The sequence below is a fragment of the Mytilus edulis genome, chromosome 4 (genome assembly GCF_963676685.1).
Source record: "Mytilus edulis chromosome 4, xbMytEdul2.2, whole genome shotgun sequence".
In the NCBI taxonomy this organism is placed as follows: Eukaryota; Metazoa; Mollusca; class Bivalvia; order Mytilida; family Mytilidae; genus Mytilus; species Mytilus edulis.
This window is the reverse complement of record NC_092347.1, coordinates 70,380,246-70,406,479: the sequence shown is the minus strand read 5'-3', so window position 1 is coordinate 70,406,479 and position 26,234 is coordinate 70,380,246. Positions and strand designations below refer to the sequence as shown.

Genomic DNA, 26,234 nt, shown 5'->3' with positions numbered 1-26,234 from the left:
CACAACACTAATGAAGACCGAAAAGGTTCCTGACCCAGAACAGTTGCAATTTGCGGCGTGGTTAAACATGTCTTATGAGGTCTCAAACCTCTCCCTATACCTCAAGCCAATGTGGAATAAATAAATACTGTAAATTCAGAAATTATTGTGTGCATTTATTATTGCAATTTTGTCATTTTAAACTTGAATGCGATTTTAATTTTCACGATTTTGAGAAAAGTCCTTTTTAATTCATATAAAATATTCAATATGCAAGTTTAAATTAATGCTTTTACAACTCTGTCGCATTTTTCGCAATAATAAAAACCTCGCATTAATTTCTGAGTTTACAGTACACAGCAATATGGACAGAAATTACATTTTCAAATTCTGCTTTTGAAATTGGCAATGTAGATGTCTCACCCTTTTCTTTAAATAAAAAAATTAGAAATCTGTATATATGATGTAATCATAACAACCTATATTAGACAAAGATTGAATAGTGGGTAAATAAGAAAGAAAAAAAATCCTTCAAGTAAATTAATTATAACATATTTAATAATAAAATTGTATATAAGAACAATGGTAAAACTAGATTGTCTATTTGTGTAGTAACTGCCTCTAGAACTGTTGTTATGGTTACTGCTATAAGTGTAATAAATGTCCAGGATGATTCTACTTTGCCTGAAAATAAAAAAAAATGCGTTAATCCTTCCTATTATGACAATTACTAAACAGCATGTTGCTTTATTGCACATATTTTTGGTTTAGGATTTAAGTAAAAAATCTTAATAATAATTCAACCAATGATGGATGTTATTTGAAATATAGGGTATGAATTATTTAAACTACCCATAGTTCTTTTGATTTGAAATGGCAAATTGTTAAAACATATAATTTCAACTATTCCTTCATTTGCAAAAGATCTAGTATATTCCTGTTCTTTTTACACTTTTGTCAAATTGAACATCAATTTTCCCTGTGAACAATCCAGACACCCTTTTCATGCCAATAAAGCATTTATATCTGCATATGCTCCCACAATTTGATGTATTATATATACATCTGTGAAAAAAATCATTTATGAAAGTGTACTTGTATTGATTTTCAGAGGAAGTGTTAAATCAGGACAGGTTTATTGCTATTTTTAACATAATAATCTTTATTCTCATAAACCATAAGATACAATGGTACAGAGATATACATACATATAACAATGAAAACAAACTTATTTATCATAACATCTTACACACAAACATACATACACATAGGCATACACCAACTACCGTTAAATACCCACATACACATAGGCATACACCAACTACCGTTAAATACCCACATACACATAGGCATACACCAACTATCGTTAAATACCCACATACACATATATCAGTATGTACGTAACAAAATATACAAAATGGGGGTTATGTTATTGCCTAGAGAATAAATGATTTATTTATTTTGCATGTAAATCTACATAGTTTTTTTTAAATTTAAACTTGTTTGTTCAACTTATTATTTCTTTAAATTTCAAAATATTTGGCCTTTGCCACAAATTTTTATCAATTTGTTTTTTTCTGTCAGTTTCAAATAATTTACAGTCAACAATATAATGATATTCATCACCAATACAGTTATTATTACATCTCAAACATTTTTATTTTCCCTTTCTATACCATTCCACTGTCCTGTTTCTATAGGGAGTCTATGAATTTGGGTTCTAAACTTACTCAGCGTATAGATATCTTTATCTTCCAATATATTTAAAAAATATTCAAACTGAAATGTTTCCTTAAATAATCTATAATTTATGGATTTTGGTGAATTTAACATAATTGAATGCCATTCCTGTCTAAATTCATCATGTAGGCGCATCTTTATCGAAGGAATAAGCTAATCTGAGCTAGGAAAAAGCTGTGCTGTCCAAATATAGGAATAGCCAGTATCATCATAATTTTTTTTTAAACTTTGACAGTAGACCAACTTATTCCTACTAAAATTACCTATAACAGATAACTTGAAGATTGTATGATTATTCTTTGTTTAAGGAGGTTCGAGGGTACAAAAAAATCAGCAAACATTTTAACATATTTTTTTTCATTACATGTTTTATTTATTACATTATTAGTTCTTACTTTATGATATGGTACAAAAATCAACCCAAAAAATCAATTTGTTTTGGCCCCAGATGACTTTAAAAATGTTCATATCATTGAAAAGGCTCCAAATTATCTCCCTTTGGTGAAAAAAAATGCCAATTTTTTTGCATTATGAATAGAATGACTTTTTTAATTCATCTGTGACCTATATTTTTTATTATTTTTTTCAAGTAAGCTGCACTTGAACTACACTATTATGAAATTTAAGCGAATTCTGTAATGTAGTTCTTTTTTTATTTCGATATATCCTTCTTTTATTCTCCTATTAGTTCAACAGAAAACCAGATGCTCCACAGGGCGCAGCTTTATACGACCGCAGAGGTTGAACCCTGAACGGTTGGGGCAAGTATGGACACAACATTCAAGCTGGATTCAGCTCTAAATTTGGATTGTGATTAAATAGTTGACACAGCATAGGTTTCGGACACAGAATGAATGTGGTCTAATGAACTTAAAATACTTTTTTGCCTTTGAGCAATTCACTATGCTGTTGAATATTAATCCTCTCAAAAAAATGTTTGAAGAAATTTTCTTTTTATTTATGAAATCTGAAATGAGAAAAATTTAACCCCCCCCCCCCCATTTTTTTTCACATCCCCCATTCCCTTTTTCCAAAACTGATCTCAATTCAAATTTCTAATGGAGTTTGCAACAATACATGTAACTACTCATTTAATTACATCGTAAAATATTAAAATGTAACAAAAGGTGCTTGTTATCACTGAATGGTAAAGATTGTTTTAACTAGATTGAGATGGGAGCCATCTCTGTGGGCCCCGCTGTGAATAATGTGCATTAAAAAATTGTATCTTTACCATAGGACATGGGTTTGTCAACTGAAATCAAAGTTTTTGACCTTGACCTTTGACCTAGGAAGTTGTAAATAAATTATGACACACCCTTTGGTGTTGGTTTATAAACATGTCAAGTATAAACTTTGAAATGATAACGGTTCTCAAGATATAGAGCGGACACGATCTTTACCATAGAACATGGGGTTGTCAACTGAAACCAAAGTTTTTGACCTTGACCTTTGACCTAGGAAGTTGCACATAAATTATGACACACCCTTTGGTGTTGGTTTATATACATGTCAAGTATAAACTTTGAAATGATAACGGTTCTCAAGATATAGAGCGGACACGATCTTTACCATAGGACATGGGGTTGTCAACTGAAACCAAAGTTTTTGACCTTGAACTTTGACCTAGGAAGTTGTACATAAATTATGACATAACCTCTGATATTGGTTTATATACATTTCAGGTATAAACTTCAAAATGATAACGGTTCTCAAGATATAGAGCGGACACAATCTTTACCGTAGGATATGGGGTTGTCAACTGAAACCAAAGTTTTTGACCTTGAACTTTGCCCTAGGCAGTCGTTCATAAATTATGACACACCCTCTGGTGTTGGTTCATATACATGTCAAGTATAAACTTTGAAATCATAATGGTTCTCAAGATATAGAGCGGACACGATCTTCACCACAGGACACAGGGTTGTCAACTGAAACCAAAGTTTTTTTACCTTGACCTTTGACCTAGGAAGTTGCACATACATTATGACACGCCCTCTGGTGATGGTTAATAAACATGTAAAGTATAAAGTATGAAATCATAATGGTTCTCTAGATATGGAGCGGACACAAAAGTGTTAGGGACGGACAGACTGATCACTATAGGGTACGCGCCTAAAGGCGTGGCCCTAATTAATCAGTTGGTAGTAAAAGTGAATATACATTGTATATTGTATAAAACAATGATTTAAGTTGATTCAACTACTATTCTGGACAAAGAAAGATAACTCCAATTAATTGAAAATGTCTTGCTATTGCACAATATTGTGCAATTGAAAATGTCAAAAAAAAAAATTCTTTTTATTTGTGAAATCTGAAATGAGAAAAATTAAACCCCCCCCCCCCCCCCCCCCCCCCCCCATTTAGTTTCACATCCCCCTTTCCCTTTTCCAAAACTGATCTCAATTCAAATTTCGAATGGAGTTTGCAACAATAACTACTCATTTAAGTACATCAAAAAATATTAAAAGGTGCTTGTTATCACTGAATGGTAAAGATTGTTTTAATTTATCAGTTGGTAGTAACAGTGAATATACATTGTATATTGTAAAATATACATTGTATATTGTAGAATATACATTGTATATTGTATAAAACAATTTGGACCCTTTGGACCTTAATGTAGAACAATTTGAAAACGGGACCAAAAATTAAGAATCTACATACACAGTTAGATTCAGCATATCAAAGAACCCCAATTATTCAAATTTTGATGAAATCAAACAAAGTTCAATTTTGGACCCTTTGGGCCCCTTATTCCTAAACTGTTGGGACCAAAACTCCCAAAATCAAACCCAACCTTCCTTTAGTGGTCATAAACCTTGTGTTTAAATTTCATAGATTTCTATTTACTTATACTAAAGTTATGGTGCGAAAACCAAGAATAATGCTTATTTGGGCCCTTTTTTGGCCCCTAATTCCTAAACTGTTTAAACTAAAATGCCCAAAATCAATCCCAACCTTCCTTTTGTGGTCATAATTTCATAGATTTCTATTTACTTAAACTAAAGTTATAGTGCGAAAACCAAGAAAATGCTTATTTGGGCCCTTTTTGGCCCCTAATTCCTACAATGTTGGGACTAAAACTCCCAAAATCAATCCCAACCTTCCTTTTGTGGTCATACCCCTTGTGTTAAAATCTCATAGATTTCTATTCACTTTTACTAAAGTTAGAGTGCGAAAACTAAAAGTATTCGGACGACGCCGATGAAGACGACGTAGACGACGATGCCAACGTCATACCAATATACGACCAAAATTTTTTTAATTTTTGCAGTCGTATAAAAAGTACCTTAACAAAAATTCATGCTTCTTTCGAAAGCAAATTGTAAGCTTAAATGAACGATGACGCCATATTTTTATTTTTCTATTAAGTATAGGATAAAGTTTATTTAGAGAAAAAAATAGCGAAATGCTATATTTAAAAAAAAAATTGATTTAAACCCGTGAGCCCCCTTAAAGACACTTTCAGTAATGTTGGCTATCTTGTGGTGGCGAACTTTTATTGGCTAAGGGAGTCAGAGTGCCTTTTGGCAATCCTAGTTATAAAGGATGAAGTTGAATGCACCTGTCATATGCAGGGAATGAACTCAATGTTGACAGGCTAGTGATACAGCAGCTCAACTTCTTAGACCACTCGGCCACTAAAGAGGGGCTACTACAAAGTACGAAGTTATTTCAGACAGTAAAAAACAAACTGAAAAAACTTTTGCATTTTCTGTGTTGAAACATTTATTAGAATGCATAGCCTTCAACATTGCAGTTACATTTTGTACCAATTATTCTAAAAACAATAGATATATCTTGTAGAATTTAAGATTATTAAAATATTTCATCTTCACTATGATGCAAACTTTTATTGAAACTTTATCCTTCTTCTTTAAAAGTCATGCACATGTTAATTCCTTCCCCCTTCATTCACCTATTAACAAAAACCCAAATTCAAAAAATCAAGACCATTGAAAGCCAATATCCTATTAATAACCTACATACTATGGATTTATTATTTGAAATTGATACCAATTTTTTGTTGATTTCATGAGTAAATGAGTAAATGAGTCCCATGGACCAAATTTCATGGATATGATCTATGAAATTTGGTCCAGGACATAATTTTATTATAAAATATTGTCCACCTCTATGTAAAAGTGTCCCTTGACAATAAATACTATTGTGACCTTCGTTGGACATTTTTTCATAGTGAAATCATGTCCATATTGCATAAAAGTCTTGTCTAATACCAAAAAATTTATTTAACAAAAAATAATAAGACTTAATTGACATTTGTATCTAAATAAGCAATAGGAATCTATGAATTATTTTTAACATCTTTGAATTATCCTTTTTAACAAGATCAATAATGTCAGGAATAATATTCATAAATGCTTGATTGCCGTTTCTTCTTGCGCATACGTTTCGGTCTTGGAGGCGTCACGAGAATGTCCTGTTCAATAACAGTTATATCATCAGTTGGGATAGTGTTATTGTTGTCCTGTTCAACGGGTAGAAACATATCCCTAAGAGAAACGTTAAATAAATCAAATGATGATGTGTTTAATGGGGATTTACATTTGGACTGAGCAGAAGGAAAATCATCTACATATATTTGCTCATTATTTTCATCAGCACTAGTACATGTAATAGCCTCTGCTTCATAGTGAACTCCAGTTTGATCATGTAGATGAACTATTGCTTCTATATTTATACGGTGTGTGTTTTTTTCATTCAACTCACATGAAGTGTCCTCAACACATTCTTGATCAACATTTAAATTTGGAAGATTATTATTTTGATCAAGTATCGAGACATTTGATTCTAGTTCATTCCATATCTTTAACGATGTTTGATTTAACTAATTGATTAAAACATTTAAATGATTTCTAAATTATTTCCCTTGTATAGGGACAGAAAAAAATAGCTACACTATGAAATATTGTCCTTTGGGACATAATTTTATAAATCATCCATGAAATTATATGCAAGTACTAGGGGAGACACTATTTTATGGTTTACAAATGTGATATTTTGTCCCATGAACAAAATTTCACAGCTGAACTGTGAAATAATGTTCTAGAGGACACAATTTCATGGGACACTTTTTTGGCTTACACATGCAGACTCAGGCAAAACCACCAAATCTAATATCCCATAAATACCATTGTCCTCAATCCATGAAATTTGGTATCTACAAACAAAATAAATAAATCCCCAGTATGTTTAATTCCTACTTACCAGTATACTGTAAACAATATAAAGTGACTATCTGAGATACTAGTGAAGCTAAACTTCCTTCTACCGTTTTAGAACTACCTGTAAAATGTAATCGTAATTAACAACATGACAAGGAAATAAGATATTAAGGTGGTACCCAACACTTTCACTAAAATTAATTTGGCTAGTTTAATTTTCATAAAATTTTGACACAGTATTTACTTTGACCCTTTAACAAAAATATAAAAAAATTCAAAAAATTTGAACCAACCGTTTAATCAGAAAAATCACACTGGTTATATAGCAGTATGACAAACACTTATTTTTATCATTTAGAAACTTAATATTCCCTTAACAACACAACGTCATTGAAGTGTTCTGCTGATTTTACAGAGTTATCTCCCTGTAGTGTTAGGTACCACCTTAAATATTGATTGAGCAAAATTTCTTAACAAAGATGGCAAGTATTTTGTAGCTTACAATTGTATGTTAAAAGAATAATTCAGATAGTGCATCTTACAAAACAAAGAAAAAGGTTTGATAAGAGCAATTTTTTTGCCAGTGAAAGAGTAATTAAAGTAATAAAGGAACTGTCTAGATAGTAGTGTATCTCAAGGAACTAATGAGGAGATACAATAAGAGGGGTCTCTAAAAACACTACAAAGGACCCTATAAAACTCCTTTGTGCAACATTGTGCTCATTTGTGCACAAAGGAGTTTAAAATGAGCACAAATGATCTTCTATTCCATATTTTGCAAGGAAATAATATTATTTCTGAGAAAAAACAAGAATGTGTCCCAAGTACAAGGATGCCCCATCAGCTCTATCATTTTGTATGTTCAGTGGACCATGAAAATGAGATAAAATTTCTAATTTGGCATTAAAATTAGAAAGATTATATCATAGGGAACATGTTGACTAAGTGTCAAGTTGATTGGACTTCAATTTCATCAAACACTACCTCGACCAAAAACTTTAACCTGAAGCGGGATGAATGGACGGACGGACGAACGAACGAATAAACAGACGAACGGATGCACAGACCAGAAAACATAATGCCCATAAATGGGGCATAAAAATCATTTTCAGTATGTACAACTTTGGGTAATCACTGGTACAAATTTGGAAACTGACTCTATATGATTTTATTAGTCCTATTACAACTAAATAATTTACCTGGCCATTTAACCCTGCCTATTTTACTGCCAATGACAGATGCCACAGCATCTCCTATACCAACTGATATTACACCAGCATACACTGAAATGTCTGAAACTGTCAAGAAAAGTAAAAACTTTAAAATTTAAATTTAAGTTAAAATTACTTTTCTGAATATTAAGATATTAAAATTATTAAGCTAAAAGCTTTTCTTCTGCAAAATAACTAGATGTGCACATGTTAATTTCTGGATGTCCCCATTGACTAGGGTTGGAAAGTAGGAGTTTTTAATTACCTTGTGTGTATTTCAAAATAAATTATCTGTTACCAGTATACTTTTAGGAAGAACTTAAGTGGAAGAATGAAAAGTCCTTTCTCTAATTTTTGTTCTATTTTTACATTTCTTGATCAGTGTGAGAAAAATATTTCTCCACACTAGTGAAAAATCTGTTCTCGGTAAATGATTGGTCGAAATTTAATTGTGAAGTCAAATTTTCTTGGTGTCAAGATTACAAATGAATTATGCTGTATGAATGTGAATTATTTCTTTGGTTACTTTTCAAGGTATTCTTGTGTATGTTTCTAACAATTTTATATTGTAAAACTTTATCAATTATCTACCTGGTATTCTAAAAATGAATGACATCCATAGTGGCAAAGATAATCCAAATATTAAATATATTGGAGTCAATGCTAGAGGTCCTTCATCCTGCTTATCTAGGAATAACTTATACTTTTCTTCTATTAATCTTCCAAATGGCTGCACATCCATATATCTTAAAGTCTGAAAAATAATCAAACAACCACACTTTTCTATTAAAGCAGTACAATTCTTCCAAAAAAAACATACAAAACACACAAGTTTAAAACGGCTACATTCTGTTTGTGACGATCAAAAGTCAGGAGCTTGCAATTTAGTTGTTGACCTTTGTAGCTGTAAATCATATTTGTTTTGTTTTTTTTGTTTTGTACATTAATCAGGCTGTAAATTTTCTTGTTTACATCTGTTATTTTAGGGCCATTTTGATCTATTTTTGTGTCGATAGGATTCCATGCCAAGGTCCCACACTATAACATTTATTTGTGATATGTTAAATCATTTATAAGATAAGAGATTCTGCAAATTACTGTAGGTTTCAAAATTGTGTTGAAGTGACATGCATACTGGATTTTTTTAAAATTTTTTTTAACTGTGACCTTAAAGAGTTTAATATATTGTATATTTTCATTATGAAAGACTTACTGGTAGTTGTCTTGATGTTTTTGTGGTGAAGTGCTTCTGTTTAATTGACATATCACCACATCTCCCTTTATTCATATTTAAACCCTTTCCTCCATGGATTTTTTTTTTAATATACTTGATTCGCATAGGATTTTTTTTCAGTTAAAAAAAATCATCAGTTTTAAAGTTTTAATGCATTGTGAAAACCAATATTTCATCAATGAAATTCAAGTCAGATAATTCTCATGAATCTCCTTTTCATATTGGATACAATTGTTTTTAAGTCTGATGCAGACATTCTGTCGTCAAAGCATTTCAACTGAGGTACTACACAGGGGTCAAAGGGCATCATGATGGAGTAAAGGGGGTGGCGTCAAAAGGCGTCATTATGGTGGAAAGGGTTAAGTCATAATCGGTCTTTCAGCTTCAAATAAAAAGGGAGATGTATTCAAATATATATATATTTTTTGTTTCATTTCTCTTCAAATATCTTTATGTATATTTGGCATTTGGGTACCCTTGAAAAATAAAAAAATATCTTTGGTAAAGGGGGATAACTCTAAATCAGTATTGCATTTGATCAATTCATTTGAATAACTTGTGTGATACAGGATGAAAATCATCTGTGTTACTGAGCAGGTTGAAGTATAATTTTGAAAGAAATTGACACAAATGTTCCTGAGAAATTACTTTTAGAGTTATGTCCCTTAACCAAGATCCTACACCTTAAACTAACTTATAATAGATTATTTTTTGGGGTAAAATAAATATCTGTTTCCTTTAATTCTTTTACTTACCTCTATGACACACATAACACAGAAAGCAAGCAGAGATGCTGTAGTTAGGAATGTTGGATCCAACAATAATCCTGGAATGTAAACTGCTACTATAATGACATGGAAAAACTTTCTGGTTGCCGTGGAAACAGATGTCTGCTTACTATGTAGCAACATGTACATCACAGTGATTGCTGTCAATAAACCATACCAGGTCACAAGGTAAAACTACAACAGAAATATACATTTGGTTTCAATAAAGCAAGACATCAGCTGTACTTGACAGTTACAATGAAGAAATAATTACGCCATAAGCAACAGCTAATTTGCTTGGTTTTTTTTCCTTGGAAAGAGATTTATAATACTTCAATCATTGCGTTTAAAGTAGCCTCTATTTGTACAGATCAGAACATAAATACATATTTAACAAAAGACAATCAGTATAAAAAGGTCAAACAAAAAATTAAAATTATAGTTATAAATTTTTTAATTTTCAAAATGTGTTTTTGGACAAAACATAGAAATACTGTAAATTCTGAAATTATTGTAATGTTTTTATTTTTGAGAAAAATGCGACAGGGTTAGAAATTCAACTTAGAATCACAATAATTCAAACTCACATTTTGAAATTTTTAATATGAATTAAACAGGATTTTTCTCAATATGGCAAAAATTAAATTCGCATTTCAGTCTAAAATTACAAAATCACATTAATAAATGCACGCAATAATTTGTGAAAATACAGCACTCTGCTGTGTAACTGTTTTTCAATACAGATATTTATTCATTGACTGTAATAATATGAGCAGAAATTTACAACATTCTTTATTTAACAATTTAAATTAGGGATGTCAACTTAGTGAAGATTTACTAATCGAGTACCTTTTGCATTTACCGAGCGATACTCCAGTACTCCCTCAGTTAAACATTTACAAAATTGAAAAACAAACATCCATTTTATGTATTGTGGATCTTTGTCTTAAAAACATGAAACCCTCAAACAATTTTACCTAGGACTAGATAATAGTCCAAAGAATTTCATACCATAATTATTAGCTCATTTACTGCGTGTACTAATTATGCATACAGGCAAGTAATCAAGTAATTAATCCATATATATAGAAAAATTATTACTCAAACAAACGTATTTGGGACCTGTAAAAAAAAGACTTTTAATGATCAACAAAGGAGTGATGATTATAACTTATATTAAAATGCCTTTTATCATTTTCTGTGGGTGGACACAGGATGCAATGAATTTGGTATTATTGGGGACTGACGTAAGCTTTGTAAAATTGCTCTTGTTCATAGTCTACCTTGGTTTTCAGAAATTTTAAAAGACAATCAAACGCAATCTTTCTAATTGTTTTTTTTTTTTTTTATTAAATTTGATTGATAATAAATTTCATTAGGACTTCTCATTAAAATATTTTTGGTTTTGTTTAAGCTTAAGAAAGCAACAATATTCTATCAGGAAACCTATTTCTCGATTATTATTTTGGTATCCAATACTCGGTATAATAAAAAAAATGTGTGTGATGCTCAAATAAATATTTACCTATTGTGTATCAAATCTATTTCTTTAAATAATTAACCGAAAGTGTATGAAATACATAAGTTCATTGCTCCAAAAAAGTACATAAAAACTAACACTTTTGATATAATATTATACCAGGGAAATTATAAAAACTTCTTTACTAATTGTTACCCACCTTTAAAAGATAAGGGTAATTTTTACAATGTCTATTGAAAGAGAACTGACTGAATTACATACTCTGATTAAATTCCCCGAGAAATACTCCACCAGGATAACTATAGGGTTTTGTCTTGGTAAACCAAATATAAGAAAGACTCCAATGACTAAGCTGTAAACTATGTAAAATTTCAACTTGGATGTGTATTCTCTGATCAAATGTAGTAATACTGAGGCTAGAAAAACTCCTACTATGGCAAGCTGAAAAATAAATAATAATTATGATATATATATAATACCATGAGTGTATAATAAATTTTGGTTGGCGTTTGTGTTGCTCAGTATTTTGTTTTCTATGTTGTGTTTTGTGTACTATTGGTACATTTTTTTTCTTTTTTAGCCATGGCGTTGTCAGATACAAATAAAGATACAAAGCAAAAAACTATTATTCACTGAACATGTTGGATTTCATTTTCATTTTTGTATGTAACTCCTTTTATTTCCATGTAATTTTTCACATTTCACTGTTCCATATCCATCCACCCATAACATATATTTACCCCTGGACATGTTTACTCACCATTGCTATCTTTATCATGGCATGATCTGACACTGTATTTATCTCTTCTTCATTTTCCTGTTAATAAAACAACATTTTTACTAATTGGTAAACTGAAAACTCTTATACTCAGTTTTATGATCTATATCAAAGCAGGGCTTTTACTTCTTTTTTTTTTTAAAGAAACACATGTTTTTAAGAATACAACTTCAGTTCAGCCAATTTGCTACAAGAAACATAGAAGTTGTAGATATAGACTGTCTATACACATTCCTTATGTGGTAGATCAGCATAACGTGACACAGGCTTCCTATTGTTAACATATATAAAAATTATAGTGTTATAAAGGGTAGTTTACTCACATATTTGTTGATACTGATTTTAAGTATTTTACTATATAAATGTCAATTTAAAAATAAATAAATCTAAAAGTAGACGAAATTATAGTACAGTGCCTCATAAAATTTCATACATTTTTAACAGTGGATTTTAGTATTTTATCTTTATTATTCTGTATCATGATTAGATATAAGATGTTGTATGAGTGCTAATGAGACAATCCTCCATCCAAGTCACAATTTTAAAAAGTAAACCATTATAGGTCAAAGTACAATCTTCAACACAGAGCCTTGGCTCACACTGAACAGCAAGCTATAAAGGGCCATACAAATAAAAATAAAAGTGTAAAACCATTCAACCTAGAAAACCAACGTTCTAAATGATGCATGCTCTGTGATTATTGATTGAGGTGTTGTTTCAGATTTATTATTGTTAGTTTTAAATATCTAACATTGCACAGATAATAGTAAGTCATTCATGTTTGATTACCTGAAGAATACTAGTTCTAAATAAGAATTTGTTGACAATAAGAAATGTAGACTGTATTACTATGATGCTTTCTCCATATGAAAATGACATTGGAAACTTCTGTGGCAATTTTGACAAAGCAGAGTAGAACATAACGCTGTTGAATACACATAGTTGAATACTACTCAAACCTGAAATGAATAGACAAAAATACCATTTATTCCTAGTATTGAAGAATAACTCTTTTGTAATTTTAAAATACTATATAATTTTTAAACAAGTTTATAACAAACAAAGCATTCTGAAAGTTCTTCAAAAAAGTTTACCCGGTATGTAAAAGCAAATGATATCTAAACTGGAATGATTTGCAAAGTGAGTTTAACTGGTCGATTTAATAATGTTGGCAGAATGAGGGACAGACAATTTTCTGCATAAAAGTATATACATGTATACTGTGAATATACTTGTTGACGATATATAGGTTGAAATGTTTTAAACCAATGAATCAATACCAATAACATTTTAATTGAAAAAAGCTTTCTGTGTTTATTTAATAATTTGGCATTTTAGATAGGCTCTAAATAAGAAAATATAATATTGATTGCCTCTTTTAGATTTTACCTACTCTACTTGCAAGTCAATAGATAAGTTTGATCTATAGCTTGTGTACACTCACCTTGTTGCTTAAAGATTTCTTTCAACCACAATAACAATAATGCACCAGCAATCTGTGAAGCATTTGAAGGGTTGTAGTGCACTAATGTCAAGGTCAAAGTTAACAAAACAAACAACAGACTATTATCTATTTTGTCATCTGTAATACATAAAAAAACACAACATAAAATAACTTTTTCCACAGGAAAAATGCACTGAACATTCAACAACCATACATTTTTATAGTTCATAATTTTTCGTTGTTAAAAACTCAGTGGTGCATTTTTTTTGTAACAAATTAGTGATGAACTATCATTTTTTGTCTGAAGAATTTTTTTAAATCTAATTACAGTCAAGCCTAAATAAACAGAAGTCGCAGGGACCTGATACGATTATTTAACTTATCCGACATTCAAAACACTCTAAGTCGGGAGCTCACCATGTTCTACCATTTCATTATTGTTCCTTGTATTGTCAGTCTGACATGGACATGCAGAAAACGTATGTATAAATATCCATATGATTTTTAAATTTATTTTTTAAATATACTCGAGTTAAATGAGATTTCAAATAATCCAAATTTGACTCATTAGAGTTAGAAATGTCTTAAAAATGTGAGTTCTGCTGAAGTTTACAAAATATCTCAAATTAAACTGAGTTTTCGACCTTACTGAGCTCAACAAATGAGGTTAAACTATAAATAAAAAAAAAAATTAAATTACCTGTTTTAGTGATAAAATTCCCCAGAACAGAAATTGCTGGTATCAAGAAAGAACTCCACAGTCCTTGACTGTTAACAGACCTAGTAAAACAGAAAATGTAATCATAATAGCAAATAGAGAAAGACAAAGATTCATAAAATGTGGATGCACAATAAAAGATTACAAGTAATACATTTCAGTTAAATATTTGTTTAACAAAAAGTAATTTCTCACACTAAAATAAACAGCAAACATTTAGAATCATATTCAAAACAGTGTAGCTGTGGCCATTGATTGACAACCTTAAAGTATCCAATTCACTGGGGCAGATTAGGTGAACGTGTGTCTGCAACGACAACTGCTCACTACTTACTTATTATAGAACTTAAACTGTGGGGTCACCAAAGGTTCTTAACGCCTTTAATATTAAAATAGTTCGAAAAATTAATCAGGAATAACTTTATGTTTTGATTTATATTATTGATATAAATCAAAACATCGTGTTATTCCTGATTAGTTTTTCTAATTTCTTTATTTAGGTGTTGAGAACCTTTTGTGACCCCACAGTTTAAGTGCCTTTAACAAGTACATAGTGAGCAGCGGTTGTTACAGACAAACGTTCACATAATCTGCCCCAGTCAATGGGATAATTTAAGGTTGTCAATCAATGGCCACAGCTACACTGTTTTGAATATGATTCTATTGTGTAACTTGGACATCATCGTTTTTATTGCACATAATAAAAGTTAAAACAGTTTTAGATTTTTGCCAAATTGAAGTGAAAAGTGTATTTTCAAGCATTAAAGGTAAAACCTATATACAACAAATGTTTGCTTGCATGGATTATTTAATTGAAGGATATTTTATTTCCTAACTGACAGTTTTTATTTCAACTTTTTTCAAAGTTTGTTCTTATCTGTTTATCTCAAATAGCATTTATTTTATTTTTTTTTAGTTTCAGCATTACTTGAAGAACAGATACCTAAAAGTTTCATGCAAATTTGAGTAGACTACTTGTTTTGGTCTATTTTTTCTGTTTGTGACATATACCTGTAAATACCTTCTGTTTTCTTGACTGGATTAACATGGAATAGTGGTGCTGCCTGATGGAGCAGGATCATCAGGAAAGAACAGGCTAGGTAACCTGAAAAGAGCAAGAGACTTACACTTCAGGAATATTTTAAGCACTTTGTTGACTATTCTTATGCGAACCTCTAAAGACTTGCTTAATGTTCTGTCATTTAAATTCAATTAAATATAAAAGAAACAATATGGGCTCAAGATTTGCTCAAAGCTTGTGATTAACTGAAAATGCAATTTCAGATTGTCATTTTTATAAATCTTGATGAATAACTTACTTGTCTTGAGAATATATTTTTTATCATGATATACTAATTCTCTATTGACAAAGTTGTTGTTTATTTTACATATAAATGTGTAACAAAATAAACCAATTCTCATCTCTGGTAGGGAGCTGTCTGACTCTCATTGGCAATTGTACCACATCTTCTTATTCAAATATATGTTTGTGTGTGTATGTGGATAAGAATAGTTTGGTGGTATATTTGTTGTAGTAAGTTATTCGTAAATATTTTTCTCACATAATATCAAACATATAAGTGATAGTTATACCTAACACAGCTACCTCTGTTTCTGTATCTGATTTGGTATACAAGTAAAATAAGACTGTTCCCATTCCTCCTGTGACAACACTGGTTTCCATCATCTGTTGGGGGTCCATCTTTATACTACCTATTACTTTTAAGTTCAAACATCAAAGGATCTGAAAAGCTATGAAATAAACAATATTTTTATATGCTGCTTACCATAAAGCAATTAAATGCCAAGACATTTTCACTGCAGACATGGCAGAAAAGAATCATATTTTTTTTTAGAAAATTGAACAACACACATGAATTTGAATGATAAGGATAATTAATTATATCTAATTTTACAGTTAAATGTTTGAGGTCTTCAATTTACTTGTGTGCAACATTTTGTTGACGGAAAGATTGATTGAATGTTGGTTGCTTAATGTCCAGTGGCAAATATTTCATGCATATTAAGGACAATAGTCTGCTCATATAAATTTGTAGTAAAAAATAATTGTTCTTGTCATAAATATGCATGAAATTCATTATTTATTGTCACTTATGTTTTTAAACATGGGAAAAAAACCAACCTTATCATGATTATTCAATGTAGACAATCAACTGTACATTTTTAAGATACTAAATTAATTTTAGCTCTATTGCAATTAATGAGTCAATATTGTTGCCCTGTTGTGAGAGCAGCAGAATGAGAAGGTACAAAAATGTACATACAGTTATTGTACTGATTCAAGTGTTCATTGTGATTGTATTTGGTGCTTAAAAACTCTTAGCACTTGCACTTAGAAAGTTGTATCTAAATAATTTGTAAATTAACAGAGTAGCTAGCCCCTTATTTAGACACCCGGCCCTATACTTTGCATCATTCCTGTACCTTTATAAGAGTACCATGACAGACTTAGAATTCCATTGGAGCTACCATTAGAAAGGATAATAAATGTCCTATACATATATATATATATTATTGCAGTTGCAATGTTGCACTGATCTTAACATAAATCTATTTTAGTTGGTGCTCTCTATTCACTGTAAGACCCAAAAAAAATAATACATATTTTTGCTACCTACCTTAAATTTAAGTGCCTACCCTAAGTCCCTAACACTTTTTATGCATTTTTGGAACAAGCACTGGTAAATTCAGACTGATTTCTTAGTAGTAACCAGCTAAAAAATGTTTGTAAAAATGAAGGTATACAGAAACGTGCCGCTCGATGGCTGGGGTCTCGTTTTGCCTTTCTGAGATGAATAGCTGACAACCGTAGCTCTTAGGTCCTTATGTTATTTTTTCACTATTTGCGTCTATGGTCTGCAAATAGTGAACAAATACATGTAACATAATAACCTAAGAGCTACGATTCTGCAGCTATGTCCCTTAGTCCAAATAATTAGGACGTCTTGGAGGGCTATTTTAAATTTTGGCTCTGACACCTTCCTCTCGAAAATATAGCCTTTAGAGATGTCATACTATGTCCCTATGAGATGAAAAGAAGTCAAAAATAGCAGAAATGTGAAAGTCAATTAATTTCATTTAGATGTAAAATTGCGTTTTTACCGTTTTTTACCAAGTGATGTCGGTTTTTTTTAACTTTTAAGTCAAACTTCTGCATTAATAACCTAGCCTAGGACATAGTTTTGGTACTAGGCAGAGTCAGAAGCTACGCCTACGGGATGATCTGATAAATTTGTTTGGTTTGAGTTAGCCATATATTTTCTTGGTGATAATTAGTTTGCTTTAAAATTTCTGTATTTACCTGAAATTTGCTGAATAGAAAGACAGACAGTGTATTTTATGGGGAGGATTATGTGTAGTTTTATGCTCTCATTTTTATCCGTCTTTATTTATTGAGATAACCCATGTGTACCTCATTCCTCTTAGTCGGTGCAGTGCTTGAAAAAGAAAATAAATTTAGAACCATAACGGCAATACACACGTTACAAACTACGCGTTTAACTATAGTAACGTTGATACAAACAAAACGAAAACTCTCATTACACTAGATATTTATGAGATAATTGAACTTATTATTTTTGCTAAGCAATACAATTTAAAAATAAGAATAAAATATACACCCAAACGTCAAGACGATTATTCAATTGTGAGTTTGTATTAAAATAGGATAAATTAACCTGAAAATCAGTGTACATAATACATTGTAATAGTTATACAAATAAAAAAAATGAAGAAAAATAGAATTTAACAAAAAACAAACTGTCTATCTTATTAAAAGCGAAAAATAAACAAGAACAAAAAACCATGATAATTTGACAGAAAAAAAACTCTGAACATATACCCTTTAGTTGACCGTTGAAATAAACATTGACATTGGAGATTAAACAAATAACAATCAATCAACTTCAACCACAAACATTAAATAAATTATAACAACGTTAGATTTGAGCAAAATGTGTAAAAAAAAAAAATTCCAGTGCGTCATGCAGTTTTGCTCACTTTAGTATTAAGTTTTTATGAAATTGAGGACAATCCGTGACTATTTGTCATGAAAGGATATGTGTTTGAGCCAAAAAAAAATACCATGCTGATCATTTTCGCTGAACAGAGTTTCTGGCCGTTATCATGAAAAGTGGCTAGAGAACCGTGAGAACTTTTCTTTTAAATGGATAAACATTGTAACGTAGCAGCCAACAAAAACCCAAAGAGTCGACATGCTCACAATATAGCGCTAAATCATTTGAAGAGTGTGTCTAACTGATAGTGTTTGCAGTTACAGTTTGCCACTTTTTAATATGCATTTCAAGATCTAAGAAAAAAACTGTCCCATCTATTTAAGAGTATTGACAGGGGGGTCGGAGGGGTCCTGGTCCCGCTTGAAATCCCGGGCTTAAAAACATGAAATCCCGAGGTCCCGAATTTAAAAACACCCGATCCCGACGTCCCGAAAAAGGTCCTGCCCCTCTTAAAATTTGATAATGAACTATAAAGGTGGTGTTGGGTAAATGGCTGTGAGACCATAACTGGTGTTTATAACTTTATATTAAAAAAAAACAAACATTTTTAGCAGACATTAACTTCTATAAGGATCTAACTAAGGATTTGACCATTATCAAAATTTGATCGCGGCTTTACCCTTTTCTAAATCTGTTTTGCCAAAATAGAAAGCCTTTTATAGCAGACATATAAACATTATGTATGGGATTTTCTCATAGTAGAATGCCGAACGGTTGTATATTAGTGCTTATATCAACTTCATTTGAACTTTGATGGGTAGTTGTCTTATTGACAATCCTACCACATCTCCTTATTTTTATAGTATTTTAATCTCGAAATTCGGAACACATTTTTCTTTTTACACCTTTTACACAAAATAGAAAGCAATAATTTTTGCTATGAAAAACAAATTATATAGTGCAGTTCTTGCGCCAGTGTTTGAAATTTTGAAATGGGCATTATGGATATATAAATATAAGTACTAGTAAACATTTTTGCTCTGCCTTGGTTTTTCTGAGAGACTAAATTAGATTTATTGTACAGTATTTGTATCTTCAAAAGTATGTCCCTTTTCTCGATTTTATTTCTTCAATAAACTGGTTTTCATTACTTTATATTTATGTAGATGCTTTGATAAATCCACCTTTTTTTTTACTGCGCTTCTAAATTATTATGTATTATCTGTTTTTAAATGGGATAATTTGACCCAAGCTTTAACATGTTTAGTTCAGTTGTAATTCTTAAATTAGACAGTCATACAGTCATAAAAGAGTTCGGGTTTTTATTTCAATGTGTTTTGATAATACTGAATTATTTCCAAGCATTGTTTTTAATTCACATTAAATAAAATCTATCAATTTGAATACGAGTAGAAATATTTATTTTAGAACACATTCAAAAATATAAACAGTTTTGCCTGATCGTGTTATTTAGTTATCGAATCAATACATTTGACACACTTTTAGTACTAATGACAATTCAAACTAAGGAAATTAAACATGAAATTAATTATTTTTTGGACATCCTTAAAACACCGCATCGTTCATCTCGTCAAACTAATAATCCCGTACAAATTAGAATGGGTTAAATCACATTGAAATTGATTAGTTTAATTTATCTTTAAAGCATATCCATTTATCAACTCCTTATCACTGTATTGCACCATTGCAACAGTTAATGTTAACGATCCGAGGGACATAACAACACGTATCATAATCAATAGATCCAATAAGAATATAAAAAAAATATGACGTGGTGAGATTGCCAAATATACAACTCTCTAGTAAAGGCCAAAGACAAAGATGTGATGCGATCAATCACAAGGTACAGCACGACCTTCAACAATGAGCCACACACACACACACACACGCACCCAACATTTTATTTTATTATAAAAGGCCCTAGTATGACAAAATGTGAAACGATTTTAATGAGAAACCCAGTGGCGGATACAAGGGAATCTATGGTTTGATCTATAACTCAACAATGAACGATAAGCAAACACGACAGACAGCAACAAACCGATTTCCGTCAGTTTGCAAATTTTAAATAAGCAGCTCTATGTATTGCATTTATGATTAATCTGTTGCCATCTAGTCACACAATGATGGTTAAGACAAATATTTCTAACACTGACCAAAGCCGCAATCAACTTTTGAACCCTTTGAATGCAATTCATGATATTTGATATCGTTGTTCTAAATGTCCCGAGGACGTGTCTTGAATCAGGATGGAGGTCTGGTTTCAAGTTCGAGTTCTAACATTATAATGAAAGTTAGATCGCTATATTTAGTTCATTTCCAGGAAATAATTATACCGATAGCCTGATATATTATTCGCCTGATATGTTATTCACTATTTACAACAATCCATTCCATCATGAATAGTTTTTCAATGAAACATGAGGGGTGCCACATATAGAACAAGACATTTGACAAAGTACAGGCGGAGCAATCGCTGATGTATGATCAGCACATTTCGAATTCCGCCGAGGCAACAGTACCGGCAGGAGTAGGCATAGATACACTTTTCTCTCTCTACGAACATAGTACGGTAGATAACCATAAAATTGGGTGTACTTGAACTTGCAAGACGTTCAGGTAAACATTGGAGAATTGAACTCTAAAGCCGCTCAATATATATATACCACACTTATTTCTGAGCTTATTGGTCTTATTTATTGTGGTAAAATGGTAAATTACACAAAAATGAATTCTCGTCTATGTGCATGGTGTGAGCTTTAATCCGCCAACAATCATGCAGTCAACATATATATAGGCATACAATCTTTTTTAAAGAATATATGAAAAACAGAGATTGAAATGAAATAATGAATTAGTTAATGTAAAGAAGGTAAAATGGGTAAAAAAATATCCCGACCCCCCCCCCCCCCCAAAAAAAAATAAAATAAAAATAAATAAATAAATAAAAAACAAACCAGAGTAGAGATCATAATTAAGTTCATTTTCCAGTTCACCATTTATTAAGTTCACAACATTAGTGTCGAGGAACCATAAAAATCAGGAAATGAACAATACAATCTATACTTCAAATAAAATATTACTGTACACTGAAATTCAGAAGTTGAGGGTACAAGATGTGTTCTCCCTTTTGTAGATATGCAAATCTCTGTTTGACAAAAGGAAAACCAAATCCATATAAATCAGGACAAATAAAAGGGTGCGAATTGATTTCTGTAAAGCAGATTTTTATGAACGTTTCAATAACATCTAAATCACGAAAGAGTTGTATATTAGGAGGACATACACACAAAAGATGTCTTACCTCATTTTGAAACTCGTCAAGTCAATGTTTTGCTTTTGAAACCCCCAAAAACATTTGGACATTTTAGTGACTGTTTAAGGGGTGGGTTGCGGACATAATGCATATTGCGTTTTGCAGATACAATGTATGACAGTCTTATTTTATTAACTCTAAACCTTTCGTTACTTTCACCGTGGACGGATTATGATATGTTTTCACAATAATTATTTTTGGTGTAGTGGTTCAGTTGTCGATAATTTGTCATTACTTTTCATCGCTTACCAAACATCTGTCAATTAACTTGACCAAGTTGCTAGACAAAACTCGTTTCCACCGCCATTTTTGGACGCCATTTAGATTCATATATGTCCGCTTTCAGTTTTGATTTCCATCATTTTGGTCTAATTTGTATTGATATTTTCATAATTGTTTTAAAAAGTGATTAATACTAGCTATCACTTCTACAAGTTTGCTTCATTAGGAAAAATATCAATTTTCAACAATTCTGACAATGATATAGCCTATTTAAATATTCATAACTTCACAACTCCAAACGGATTCTACATCGGCAGAAACGAACGTGCAAAACACAAAATTGAATATAACAGCTAATCAAATGTGAATAAAAAAATGATGTTTTGGTAAACCCATTCAAACACAAGTGCATATCGATATTTCAATTAATGCCGTTTAATTATATGACATATGCGAACCAAATTCGTCCGATTGCTCATTTGAAGGGAATTCCTACTTTTAAGTGCAGTATGAAACCACATTTATAATAAAATTGTCACAACAATTGATACTGTAGATTCTTATTTTGAAAAAAAAAGAAATGAGGATGAAAACCGATATAACATTTTAATACATGTGAAAGGCAATACTGACTGAGTGTTTGTATTATCAATGCATCATATAAGTAGTTAAAGAGAAAGGCAAGTCAAATGTGGTATATGGTTGTATAATAAAATTAACGGTACTAATTTTCTTGCACCAGATGCGCATTTCGACAATACATGTCTCTTTGATATATATATAGTGATGCTCGTGGCCAAAATATTTAAAATCCAAAGCTTATATAAAAGATGAAGAGCTATAATCCAAAAGGTTCAAAAAGTATAGCCAAATCCGTGAAAGGAATCAGAGCTGTGGTATATGGTTGTATAAATTAGACACATTTTTTAAAAGATGTAAAGTAAGATTAAAAAAAAAGTAAAATCACAAAAATACTGAACACCAAGGAAAATTCAAAACAGAAAGTCCCTAATCAAATGGCAAAACATCAAACGAGTGGATAACAACTGACTTGGAACAGGCATTTTCTTATGACGAAAATGGTGGATGCTACACTTATTTACGGGGCGCCGAACGGGACTCTTGTGGTTTTGTACTCGAAATTCAATTTTGTACGGACAAAGGTGAGTTTTGTTCAACAAAAATGAGTTCAGTTTAACAAAATTTGTAGTATACTACAAATTTAAATTTTGTCATACAAAATTTTCTTTCAGTGGACAAAAAAGTTACTTTTGTCATGACAAAATTGCTTTTTGTATCATAGACTTGACTTTTGTTACCTAATTTGAAAATAGGGCGACAAAAGTCAATTTTGTATGCAAATTAGTTTAGTTTGGATTCTGTGAACTAATTTGCATACAAAATCGACTTTTGTGAGACAAAATTGACTTTTGTGAGACAAAATTGATTGTCTCACAAAATTGAATTTTGTCTCTCAAAAGTCAATTTTGTCTCACAAAATTGAATCTTGTCTCACACAATTGACTTCTGTGTTTTAATTTCCATATCAGGTAACAAAAGTCAATTTTGTATGCAAATAAGTTTATATTTGTATACCTTTTTGACAAAATTGACTTTTGTCATGACAAAAATGAATTTTGTCATCACAAAATTGAAGTTCTCATAAAACAAGTCTGTATCACATAGTTTTGTAAGACAAAAATGATTTTGTTATGACAGAATTGAATTTTGTACAAAACCACAAGAGTCCCATTCGGCGCCCCGTTTTATTTACCGATGTTCAATTCTTAGTAACTTAAAAGTCAGTTATAAAGCAACCACAATAACTTAAAAGTCTCCACCTAAAATTTTATACATTAATGCAATCTAATTTGTCCGATCACGAGTTAAAATGTGCTACTTTTTTCAAACATAAATTTATTCACTTGTAAGTACATGTTATATGGAAGCACCTCGATATAAAAATAAGAAGATGTTGTATGAATGACGATGAGAAAAATATCAGCAGGCAGACCAAGAGGACGAGGATGTAGACTTACGTCATCAACAATAAAAAAAAAAAAAATACCTATAGAAAGCTGTATAAAGAGCCATAAAACAGACAACAAAATGTGAAATAAATTGATAAACGAAGAAAAAAAACACTGAAAAAACTAACGATCTGAAATAAGCTATTACAACTTACGAAAAGACAAGTATCACAGCCGATGCTCTAATACAGACACCTGACACCTGAATAGGGATAGGAACATACAGCATGTGGCGGTGTCATACGCGCTTGAGAGAACACCAACTCTCTTATCCTGAAACTATGGTGTAAAAGTGGATGACCACAATAAAGATTGATTTGTGTAAACGTTATTGACGAATTGTTTAATCATTGTTATTTTGAAAATCTTTATATACAAGATATAAAATAAAAGAAGGTTGGTCTTTAACTATATTATTATTAGTAATTTAACACTTTTTGTAATACTCAATTATTTACCCATTTAAGATAAATCCTATAAATAATGTTTCTACTTTTTTCTGTACAGAGTGGTAATCTTCTGCTGAAGGACATAAGTGAAAAGTAATTTTTAATGGTTTTAAATTCAAACTTGAATAATTGTATTTCAAATTCAATACAAGATGAACCGTAAATGTTGAATTCAGGTTTATTGTTGGCTTCTTTTTTCTTATTTGTCACGTTAATTTGACCCTTCCCCCTTAAATTTCGAATAGATGAAAAGGTATAAGCATTTAAAATGTTATCGCATACTTCGAGATTGAAATTGTTATACTACCTCAAGATGTTTACCAGTTGACGGTTTACAATTTTTTCTATGTAACTGCTCTAATACAAAGTTTTTCCTAAATCAATAAATTACTTTTTCTTAGATGAATTGCATTTTTTACACAAAGTTGATAGAGTATAATTTAATAATATTTGTATTTGATAAAGCCTGTTCTAATTGTTATCGAAATTAAAAGGAATTGGGCACACGAATTAACACAATTCCTTTCCCGTTACAAGTAGAAGTTTATAAACAGAAAATATAGCACACAATGATGACAATAATACGACGATTTTACAAAGAAGAGAATTTGATTTGCAAATACAATCACCATACAATAAATGTATTCAACGATTCCATTGCCAAAGGAATGTACTGAGGAACAAAGTAGAATTTAATTCAATACACGTTTCATACAGAGTTAAGGACCCTTATAATACGTTCTATGGTAAGTGCTGTCTTATAAACATTATAAAAAAAAAAATATCTGTCAATGAACGCTTTGTAAAGTCCAATTCCTATAAGGGCTATTACTTTAAACTTTTTTTTATAGCGTAATGTGTTCATATATTACGATCGACATAAATGTTTACCTGGGAATCTTCTGCAAATCTTTTTCTCATGCCTTATAGTCTGATTAGTAGACATGTAATATATAGTTTGAAACAATTACATTGCCATATGCGCGGAGGTTTGACTAGCCAAAAAACCAGGTTCAACCCACCATTTTTTCTTAAAATGTCTTGTACCATGGCAGTTGTTATCTAATGATTCGTTTCTATGTATGTTGCATTGTTATTTGTTTATTTTTTGCACTTCATTGTTCTTTTGTTTCGTTGTTTTCCTCTTATAGTTGATGTATTTTCCTCGTTTTTAGTTTGTAACCCGAATTTTTTTTCTCTCAATCGACTTTTGAACAGCCGTTTACTTCTGTTGCCTTTATTTAATGTCAGTATTTACTTTATATGAATTCGGCTTTTTTTATAAGTCATTTTTGGTTTATAGTTCTTCCACGTTTTCGGTCCTTATACATCAATGGCTTTTAAATATTTGGCATTGAGCATTCCTGATGAAGGTAATCCAAAAAAGCGCTTCGAACATATGAAATTCATAAAGTGTTTTTCTTACATTTTTTCTTAAAGTAGATGTGCATTTATTTAACCATCTTGTCCTTCAACCAAAAGAAATCATATTGTACATAAAAAAAATAGCAGAAAATCTGAATGTTAACATTAAGACCTATCATCATATGAAAGTAACTAGTGCTTAGCTTATCAATATGATATCTCATTATTTTAGCTATGAATGATGGTTGATTTCTTTTCCTATATGTAACGGTATTGTTTATATCTTACCGATTACACGGTTTCTGAAAATAATT

The 26,234-nt window shown here is 30.9% G+C and overlaps 1 protein-coding gene across 1 annotated transcript; it reads right to left on the bottom strand.

Annotated features, from left to right (window-relative positions):
* Nucleotides 1-515: 515 nt before the first annotated feature.
* Nucleotides 516-18,001, bottom strand: LOC139520386 (dolichol kinase-like). The gene is made up of 13 exons (XM_071312982.1): nt 17,863-18,001; nt 16,134-16,292; nt 15,552-15,645; nt 14,523-14,602; nt 13,823-13,960; nt 13,168-13,337; nt 12,361-12,417; nt 11,862-12,041; nt 10,109-10,315; nt 8,711-8,873; nt 8,108-8,206; nt 6,952-7,029; nt 516-663 (listed from the first exon to the last, which is right to left on the bottom strand). The coding sequence occupies exons 2-13, from the start codon at nt 16,240-16,242 to the stop codon at nt 524-526; spliced, it is 1,515 nt and encodes a 504-aa protein (XP_071169083.1). The 5' UTR covers nt 16,243-16,292; nt 17,863-18,001; the 3' UTR covers nt 516-523.
* Nucleotides 18,002-26,234: the final 8,233 nt, after the last annotated feature.